General features: G+C 48.4%; 1 protein-coding gene across 1 annotated transcript; it reads right to left on the minus strand.

Annotated features, from left to right (window-relative positions):
- Positions 1-851: 851 nt before the first annotated feature.
- On the minus strand, positions 852-5,060 carry TMEM213 (transmembrane protein 213). Its single transcript, XM_009813643.1, has 3 exons — positions 4,979-5,060; positions 2,664-2,732; positions 852-1,021 (listed from the first exon to the last, which is right to left on the minus strand). Exons 1-3 carry the CDS (start codon positions 5,058-5,060, stop codon positions 852-854), a joined length of 321 nt encoding a protein of 106 aa, XP_009811945.1.
- Between the last annotated feature and the right edge of the window lie 5,746 nt (positions 5,061-10,806).

Here is a 10,806-nt window from a genome sequence, read left to right on the forward strand (position 1 = left end):
GCAATTTGGGTTGGGTAATTCCTTGCCAGTATAAGCTTTATCAATATAAACCAGTCAGTGAGAATCTTTCTATCAATAAGGATGTTTATTATCATCTTGCATAAATAGGAGCAGTTTTGTGCATGAATTGGATATGCTGGTTTAAACCTGCTTGCACAGTTCAGCATGGCTTAGTTACACAGGCAGGTGCAAGCTGAGTAATTACAACCAATGTTCAATGCTTACAAAACAGTTCACATATAAACTGCACTGGAAAAACTAGTTTTAATTTCAAACCAGCTCAAACAATCCTTAAGTTTCCATAACAGAGTCTTCACCGATATCAGTTAATAGACTTTAAAATGCCACAGGTTAATGAGTGAAAAGGACTCGGTATAATCAGTGAGTTATATCCGCTTACTGATGTAACCTGGCCTATAGCTTAGTAATGGATCTGGTAACATTGATCCTCCAGAAAATAGCTTTATTTGCCCACTTTCTGTTTCGTGGTCCAAGGTTATATACTGGGTTGTCTTAAGGCAATGCGCTATAGACTGGTAACTGGTCCTACAACATCTCGTTGCTGCTGGCGCACTCACAGCAAGCACGAAAAGGCTCGGGGAAAAGGTTTTCTGTGCACTGTGGGACATACGTGGTGGCTCGCAGGGACTTGTCTGCTCCACACCTTGACTGGCAGCTTTGACTTGCCAGGGAGGATGAAGCCCCAGCAGGTGCCCCACTTAGATCTGGCCTTTTTTGGCTGAAGGTACATTCCCTTTCTTTTTTGCTTCTTTGGAAGTGAGTTAAACGCTTTGTCTGTCTGTCTGCACCTTACCGCTCCCAGGTGCTGTTGCTCGCTGGCTTGCCCTGCTTCAGGCCACCAAATATTTCGGTTCGTCAGGTCGGAGTTTTGTGACCTTGTCCACGCAGAGCAGGATGAGAGTCAGAAACCAGAGGCTCCAGCCGACGGCCGCTGCAATCCATCCGTAATCGTCCATGCCTGTTGGGCAGCACGTGGCCGCTTGCGTGCAGAAGTTCACATCTGGTGGTGAAGAAATTAAGTGAGCTGATGATGGGAGGCCAAGTATGTAACAAGTTTTCATTGCAGATGAGAGGGTGACTTCACTGTCTGCCCTGTGGCCTGTCACTCTGCCTTGGCATCTTTTCCCTAAGCCTAGATCTTAACCTGGGGGATGGCAATATTCAGTTTCATCTGTATGTCTTCAAGACTCGGTCATCCCTTTCTGGCCAAATACCTGAGTTACTCCTCTTATCACTGTGCCCACCATTACTGAAATCTTTTAAAACACCTACTTAGCATCTGCTCAGTCAGTTTTAGGAATGCAGTATGATATAAGTAGCTAGATAAAAATAAACCCAGTGTAGAGAAAGCTTCATATGAGAGAGTAAGAGGATCTCCAGCAGAGACACCTTCAGCAGGATCTCCAGTAGTTTAGGTACCCAATACCTCTGCTGGCAATAGAGGCAGTGGCTGTTCTCTGGGCTGTTAACTGTGACTTCCTTGTATTTTACAGTAGTTACACATACCACCATGGGGGGCATCCCTGTTTTATATGTTTTAAAATGAAATAATTTTTAACAATGCTGTATATTTTCTCTTGCACCTTTTGCTTTTTTTTTTTTTTTGTTTAAAGCAATTCAATTTCCTAAAGTCAGTTAAGGAATATGACATTAGTTACTTCATTTATGCTGTTATTTAAAGGCATCTGCCATACTTTTTCCATCACAAGGGCACAGTGAAGATACTCGGCTCTGTGTCTACATCCTGGGTCGTAAGGTGGAAATATCGTAGGGAGCCTGGAGGACCATCGTATCCCGACCCCTTGGGCTGGAATAGAAGGTAAGCATGAAACTCTAGCACCCAGGAGAGCTGGGGACAGCCGAAACCACCCTGCAGTTACATGCATTGCATGTTGACACCCAGAAAGCTTGTCTGCTGCAAAAAGTGAATGCCTCCTGAGCTTGGTGCAGGGCAGCCACCCTTTTGCACCGTTCCAGGGAAAAGGCAAGTGCAGGTGTGGCTCAGCTGCTCTCATTCATGCGTGTCAGACAGAATCATGTTCCTCTGCATTGGCCTTTAGTGCATACGGTACAATTGTTGTGCTGTAGAAAGCAGCTCTTCCCACAAGAGAGACATGTTTTGTACGTACTTAAGAGAAAGGGGAGGGGTGCCTACCCCCTATGCCTGTGTCATGCTTTGCAGTAGCTTATCTCTACTCATAGACGTACTATAATTCGGGAAGTGCAGAAATGTGGGGATGCTGGACATTTGGGACGGAGGATGACTCTGGGAGGACTGGCAGGATCTCACTTTGCCTGGGACTGGCTGTTTGGGGAAGACTGGTAGGGTGTGGGAAAGAAGTGCTCCTGGGAATCCACATTGTGCCTACAGGCAGGCAGTCTGGCAGGGAGCTTTAGAACACACGAATTAGTTATGAATTAGTCTGTTCAAAGCTATGAGTCCATCTGAAGGTACCTAAGATATTATACTGGGCATGCCAATGGAGGAGTCTTAGAAATGCATCCTAGATTTTAACCCACAACAGAAGCCTTGATAACAGTTCATGATACCAGATAAATCCTTTTCCAGGACAGCCTCTCAGTGACCTGTGTGGTCTCATTACCTGGCTTTATAATGGGAGTAATGATTTACAAAGGCTTACTAAGACATGGTGCTTCATTCTCAGTTGTGAACACGGAGCTTGTTGAAATATTGGAGATGTCTTCAGCTGCTGCCAGAAGGAAAGCACAGGAGAAAAGGCAAGTTGTATTAGAAAAACAATACTGGGCATCAAGCATGAAAATCTGAAAGCCATTGGCCTTGCAGAGGCCTGTAGGATGGAAACAACTTGGAGAAAATAAGTTCCTGCCCCTAAACATTGCTGCATCAGGGTATGCTTCCTCACCCCACCATTCTCAACACAGGCTCTAGAGAGACCTGCTGTAGCACCAGCCGTAAGGAGCAGTTGGAACACTGTGCCTCGACCTTAGTATGACCCTGATGTGAGCCATTCACTCAGAGCTCGAATTAACCACTGTCCTTTCCCAATCTACAGGGGCAGAACGAGCAAGGACTGAAATGAGAGAGAGCATTCAGCAGCATGGGGAGGTCCATGGCCAGTGAGCTGTACCTCTACCTCCTTTTGCCTTTAGAAAAATCCTGGTGGCTCTCTGGGGTGTGAAGGAGTCTGGCAGAGCCGAGGGCTGAGCCCACCAGTGCAGAGCCTCAGCAGATCCACCACAGCCTCAGTGGGAAGCTTTGGCTTTGCTCTGCACTTCAGGTGCAGCTGTGTCTGAAACTCATCAACCAGCTCGGATTGGAAAATACATACAGAAGTAAGTAAGGGAGGGAGGGGGACAGGGACTTCAGTGAAGGTTTTGCCTCTTTATCTTGCTTCCTACCCAGAATCAGAGCACACTTGCACTCTGTCACAGTTCTGTGCCTGGTCTCCAGCCCTCCAGATCTGTACATGGTGTCACAGGCCAAAGCCTCCTTAGACCTCCTAATACCCCCCTTGCCCCTTGGCTTCAGCATGCACCTCGCAGCACTGCAGGATCAGATGCGAGGACAGCTGCAGGATGCCTGCTTGGGAAAAGCACAGGCTGCTGTGGTCCCTGTGCATTAACACCAGTCTGTCCGCTGCTACAGAAAGAAGGGAGTCAAAGAAATATCTCCTCCTGCGCCACTATGAGCGGTACAGTTCAAGTTCGGATGAAGTATCCTATGCTGAAAGGGTTCCCTGCAGAGATACATGATAAACAGCCTGGAGAGGTTCCAGGAGTAAGGGTTCCTGCTGCATGCAGATGGAGGGGCTCCAACGTGCTGCTGCTCCACAGACCAGGCAGAGGCTATGAGAGAACTATTTCCAGTCAAACCATCACTCTGAGCTGATAATTTGGAGTCTGATAGAGAAGATCAGTTCCAGCTTGATTTCACTGAAGACTTCAAAATAATAGCTCAGCTTTAGTTTCAGCTCAGGAAAACAAACCAGAACAAGACGTTTGACCAAACCTTTGCTTTGAGTTTGGTATTTTCCAAGTAACAGCAAATAAACTGAGGTTGTCCTGCAGGAGATGTCCCCCTTGGGGTCACCTGCTGTTGTCCAGCTTTGTGTTTTGAGCTGACTGACCATCAGCAAGACCAGAGCTTTCCTTACGGCTGCTGCGATGCTGGGAGCGGGTCCCCGGGCAGCCTGCTCCAGGGAAGGGTCTGAGTACTCTCCATTCCTCTTTCTGGCTCTGTTAAGACTTGCTGAATGACCTTGGCCAAGCCCATAATTTGTTTTCTGGGTTAATAAGTACCTCACGGGAGCACTGGGAAGAATCATTAAAAACCATGTATGACCTGTGGAAGAAAGCGCTGCAGAATGCCGAGCGTTGGTTCACGTTTATAGACTTCGCAGCCCAAAGGAGAGGCTGTCAAAGCTAACCCATCTTTAAACATCTGCCAGGTCTCAACTGGTGCTGATATACAAATGCAGGCAGTAGCCTGATGGGAAATGAGCAGCTCACAGGTCTCATTTACATTTTGGTTTTAGGCAGCTTCTCCAATTAAGGGGGGCACCAAAGGCAAATCTCCTGCAAAAAGCACCTAATAAGAGCTAAACCAGACTACAGTGAGCCTCTTGGGTGGTATTTCAAATGGTCCCTCGCCTCAGCAACCACACAAAGGCCAAGTAACTGCGGTCCCCTATCTCCTTGCCATTCCGTGGAGCAACCTGCAGCTCAGTCCCATTTACAGTGGATCTGTAAATAGCTGGCAATAGCACATCTCTTCAGAAAGATGCTTTGATCAATCATGTTAAGTAATTCTCATTAGCATTAATCAATTCCAGCTCTACACTTTTTAGATGAGGCAAGGGAGCCCACCTTGTTTTTAAAGAACAAATTACTGTCAGTGGGCAATATATTTAGATATTGAGAGGAGTGGGGGGAAAAGGCAGGGTATAGAAACTGGAGCATAAGAGAAGAGAAATACCTGCTGAGCAGGAATACCAGAGCACGGTGGTGAAGAAGAGCACAGCGAAGGCTGCCCAGGGCTCACCGGAGAAGTGCTTCATGCCGGGGGTCTAGCTCCCACCCGAGCGGCCACACAGATCAGGTCGCTGTTGCTGGCAGCTCTGGTTCAGCAAATCCTTGATAAGCTCAGAGAGCCAGTGTGCAGGGCAGAGGGTGGAGCAAAGGAGCTTCCTGCTGCCAGGACACCTTGAACTTTCCTGCCACAACAGGGTGAGGAAAAGAGAAGGGCTACAACCAAAACAGCTCCAGCAGTAGGCGGATGCCAGCGCCAAGGCAGGTGGAGGGCCCCTGAAGGTCAAGCCTGAAGGTTTCTCCCCAGGATCTGCCACAGCCGGAGGGAGAAAAGACCTCTGGATCCAGCCCCTCCCCACAGGGTCCCAGGCCAGGCAGCTTCTGTCTTCTGAGTCTCATTTTAGTCCTGTGAAGATGGTCAAATAGACTTGAAAAGGAGAGGAGGATCAGGGTAGAGAATTTGTCTCCCTGTTTGGCTTTGATTTTGCACGTTTGTTGGCTTGACACACACACACACCCCCCCCCCCCCCCATAACTGCCCGACAGTGATGATTTTTTGGAAGGGCTGTGTGGAAGCCCAAAAAAAACAGTCTTTGGTTGCGCTGATACAGTAGGGATTGGGTTAACACAGGCTATGGGCATGTTTCCACCAAGAAATGGGATGAAACCAGTTGCTTCGTGTAGCAGCTATTACACAGTAACAATGGCCTTTCCTTAAGGACCTGTGTTGAGTTATGGGTTGGGATCAGTTCAAGCTGGGGCCTCTCTGCACAGGAGAAGCTGCTGCTGCTGTTCTTGCCCTGTGAGCCCAGCTGTGTCACCGCTTCCATCACCCATGTGCAATGTGGTGCTGAAAGAGCATTTTTTTCTCCTCCTGTAGTTATGCCACCTCCTCCATGATACAGGCAAAGCCAAGAGCTGCTCCCTCCCACCAGTACAGCTCTATCTGCAGACCAGGACGGTTGCTGGCGAAATGGTATCGGCTGAAGGGCAAGATTTTTTCTACAATCCTGGCTGGAAAAGCCACACTGCTGAAGTGCTTGTGGTGGTGTCCTGGTCTGACGAGCACCGCATGTTGCTGCTGTTCCCCAGGCTGTTGGCTCTGCTTGTTCCTCTCTTTGACCCACCACGATGTCCTTGTTAGAGAAAACTTCAGGCATTAAATGGGGCAGGAAGGCACTGGGAGAGGTGGGCTCAGCCGGGAGCAGGTTGCTGGTGCCATTCATGATTGTCACTCATGGCTTCAGGTGCTCACGTGAGAACAAAGCTGCCTGGTGCCTGTTCGGGATGTGCAGCCATCCCATGGGAAGCAAGGGGGAAGGTGCCTGGGGCAGCAATCCTAATAGGATGGGTAGTATCTAAAAATTTTCTCTTTTTTCCCCTCTGCACTGCTGAAACCCACAGGGACAGGTGTAATAGACTCCCCCCAGAAACTGCGGTGAGCTACATACAACGGGGTGCTGCTGCGCAAAACTATGAGGTTTGTTTTGTTTCTCTTTGTTTAAGAAAAACTTGAGAGCAAAACCCCCGTAGGCTTAGCCCTGCCTGGCATTTCTGTGGGGTGAACCTGCTTGTCCTCCCTGCTGGCCACCCCCCCACCGAAAACACTCTGCACCCCTCCAGCTGCGAGTATTTCCACGATGCAGCAGGACACAGGCAGACGGAGGTTCCCCCTGGAGAGAGGGCACGCCGAGCTGCAGATGAAGGCAGGTCAGCTGAAACAGCCCTGTTTACCGGCCTTGTCTCCCTGTTTTCATGTCAACATGTTGCCGGGGCTGGCGGAGTTAGGGCTGTGCTGGCCAGTCTGCGACAGCCACCTCCCAGCGCTGCGGGTGTGCGCGGCCCCGTCCTTTGGCTGGCACACGAAGGGTGGCTGAAGGTAAGTCCTGCCCAGCGGGCACACGAAGGGTGGCTGAAGGTTAAGTCGTGCCCAGCGGGCAGCTGGGCTGGGTGCATGACCCCAGCACCCATCGCTCTTGGCCTTGCTAAACATGAGTCATGGCAGGAGAGATGCTGTAAAAATGCTCTGAGGGCTCAGAGTTGCTTAAATTTAGCCTATAGGATAATCTTTATCTCTGCCTCATTTCAGTGTCTAAGTCCTTTCATGCTAGTTGTCTTTAATTTGTTTTTTTTATCTGAGCACTCTGTTGCATCAAAACTAAAACGCAACTCTTTACTGGGGAAAGGCGTTCCACTTTCTTCCAGCTTCGCTTGTCCCTCCTGAATTTCTCACCCGTGATTCCTGCGGAAAGTTGACCTGGCTGTTAATTTTGCAAAAATAATGGGTACAAAAGTGTTCTGTGCAGCACAAAATGTTTGAGGGGAAAAGACAAAACTGCTCTGCTGTTGCACGAATGATTCCATTTGTAATGAAATGGCTTTTTAATTTTAACTATTACCTAAATGCTCTTTGTCAGCTTGCAAGTAAATGTGCCCATTTCTGAGGGATGCTGAAAATGTTTTGTACAATTAACATAATGTATTTCTTTTCCCTTCCAAAATGTGTTCCCTCCGTGGTTCAGAAAGGGCCTGCTCCAAAGTCTTCTGAAGCAGTGAAAAGGCTGTGCTTGGCTTCAGTGACTTTTGGATTGGATTGGAAATGAAGGCTTTGCTCGGTAAGTTCAGACACAATGGGATCCCTATAAAATCGTCTCCTGACACAGTTTTGAATGTTTCATTTCTGCTGTGTTACATGTTTGTATTTCAGTGCTGTGACTGCCCAAAGACCGATAAGACTCTCCAAAGCCTTCCCCTAGCTTGGTTTCTACGCATTGCATGAATGCCTGTTTCCCCAGGGATGCCCTGGCACGCAAGGCACGACGGCAGCACCAGCAGAGACGGGGGCTTCCTTTCCTCAGGCTCCCATTTCCATGCAGTTCTCAAGGCAGGATTCCATTTACTCTAAAATTAGGTACTTCCCCACCCCTCCCCTTGGAGACTCTTCCACAGTGGGTAGGGCTGCTGGTCAGCTTTTCCTGGTGATTATGAAGGAGGCGATACCTACCATTCAGTGTATTTTGTGCCACGGAGAGAGCTTCACAGTTAAAGTTCTCTGATGACCAAGGTATTGCCCTTGACACATCCCCACCGGGTGTGTCGCTCAGAAAGTTACTACCTTTACCACACATGTACACCCTCACTCTGTGTGTGTATATATACATATTTTCTGTTTACATAGGCAACATGTTTATATTTTTAATTCCAAATGAAAGCTGATTGCTGCTGCAATCCTGTTCCATCCCAGCAGTGACCAGCATGATGGTAATTGAGCCATAGCATATTATTTAACTCAGGGCAAAACACACAACCCATGAGAGCACAGCAGAGCAGGTACATCATCTCTGGGCATATCAGTGATAAGAGGACAAATCCCTTTTTTCCGTATGACACTTGAGGTTGGGTTAACTACACCCCTACTCTTGTTTCAGTGTACCTGAGGTGTTGCTTTGCTTAGCTGCTGCAGTAAGAAGGAGCTTTAGGGAAAGAGAACTCAAAAGTTAACATCCCATGTAGCCACACAAAACCTTCTGCACGGTGGAGCTAAGCATGGAGTGATTATAGCTGAGATACTGATCCCAGAGCCACCTACAGCAGCATGAAACTTCCCCATGCTGCTGAAAGTGATGATAGCCCAGCTGGAGGGGTTGCATGTTTGAGACCCCCCTGAGCTCTGTGTGTTGGCGCACTGAAGTTGGTGTTTAGTTGACAATTCCCAGTTACTGTTCACAAGGGCTCTGTGCAGCCTTTGAGGCCCTGGTGTTAAACACCAAGGAGGATGCTGGGTGGTCTGTGCTATCAGTGAGACCACAGGAGCGGATCTATCTCCTATGCTTGGCTTCGTAGGTATCAAAATCTCCATGTGCAGCTCTAGAAAAGGCATCTCTTGGAAAGGCAGGTCTGTCTGTTAGCAACCCACTGTCTTTGTATTGCGGGATGAACTCCCTCCCAGGTGGCCTTTATAAAGCTCAAAAAAAGCTTAAGAGACTTTATAAAGCCCTCAAAATCACTTTAAAAAGCTCAAAACCTTAAGTGGGTGAACCTGATGCCAATGGGTCCGTTGGGTGGGGACCGTTTTGTTTGGTATCTTTGTTGATGTGAAAAATAGCTATCTAAGATAAAGCTACCTGTGAACAGGGTATTTGATTTTTAAAACTAGGCAAGAGGAGGGAAAAAATCAAAACCACAAATGTTTTACTCTTCAAATGAAAGAAGGGGAGAGGGGATCTGCTTTCTGTTGCACAGAGGAAAGCAGCTCTAGCATTTCTAATAACCCCACAACCGCACCCTTTGTGTTTTCCAGTCCAGGCTGGGGTTGCTATTAGACAAATGTTGAGCCTGTGGCCCTGCTGTGACCCCATGCTGTCCCTCTGGAGACCCCAGCGAGGGAGCCCGAGACCAGTCGGACGGGTGGCACGGGGCTGCCTGAGAAGGGCTGCCTTCAGCTCGCCTGGGCAGAGCTGCCAGCGCCGACAATGAGCCCACTGATGGGGCTCCTCGGAGCGGCACCTCATCATCAGCCATCATTATCTGACACTTAATAATAAGATTATTATAAAATAATGTTCTTATTTCATGCCTCTGGCATGCGGAAGTAGGATATGCTTTCTGCTTCTGTCCTCTGCCTGGCAAGGGTGGGAGGGAAGGGCAAGAGAGATGGTGTTATCCCCGTGCTCAGTGTTCGCTCGCTCCTCGGCTAATGGGATGGAGTGGTCAGCACAGTACAGCTTGCTTTGGTGATGAAGTGTGCACTGGGGGCAAAGGCTAATTGCTGTGCAAAGCAGAAGCAAATCCAGGTATCGTCCCATGAGCACAACAGCTTTGCTGGGGGGAAGAATATGCTGTGGTTTCAGAGGTGGGGGGAGTAGCCCTAGAAGCTGTTTTATTTTTTTGTGTCAATATACCTCAGCTAAGAACTGAATGACGACTCCTGTTCTTTAGCATTATAGCACGGGCTGCAAGGCAATGTCCTTCCTTTCCCACACCAGCTTCTTAGCCCTGCATGGTGGACATGCTGCTTTTGCACATGACGAGCGGCCGACAGCAATGAGTTAGTTCACTTCTGCCTTACTGAGAGAAGTTCCCATTTGCCAACAGAAAGTGCTGAATTTCATCATCCTTTGCTTTCTTTCCTTGGTAGGGCTGATGGAAAAAGCAGAGCTGGCCAGCAGCAGTGGCTGGTGCGGGAGGAGCATGGTGCAGCCAAAGTGGATGGATGGGAGGCCAGGGAGCCCCATGGCCAGCTCAGCTGAGCAAAACGAAAGGTTTAGGCCCACCTGCTAGAATTGCCTTATAATTTTTAATACCTCCTTTTTAGGTCACGCAGCTGGATTTCAGAAAGCAGCGGGAGCCCTCTTGCACAAGCTGACCTTGAGGAGAGGGGCCACTCTCCATTGCTTTTGAATAGAAAACCTCCGTGCTGGGAAACTCTCTGCTGTTACTCACCTTTTGTCATTGTTCCCTTGGACAAGCTGTACCCTTCGGCTTGTCAGGTCAGGGATACTGGGTACCTCTGCAAAAATAGGTCTGAGAAAGCATTTCTTTAAGGGGTACTTTACAATTTACATATAGCCATGCATTTTCATTAGCTCTTCTTTTGAGATAAAACTTCTTATGGATGCTAGATTTAAGAGTGACCAAGCCACCCTTCTTTACCAGGATGAAACCCTGCCTCCAAGCTAAGCCCTTGGTTTTAGGAGGGGCTGAATTTCTCTCTGGAGCTCTTGCTTTAGCAGCCGAAGTGGGAGAAAGTCTATAAAGCTGCTTTTCCCCGCAGCA

Source organism: Gavia stellata, chromosome 4, assembly GCF_030936135.1.
Source record: "Gavia stellata isolate bGavSte3 chromosome 4, bGavSte3.hap2, whole genome shotgun sequence".
Lineage (NCBI taxonomy): Eukaryota > Metazoa > Chordata > Aves > Gaviiformes > Gaviidae > Gavia > Gavia stellata.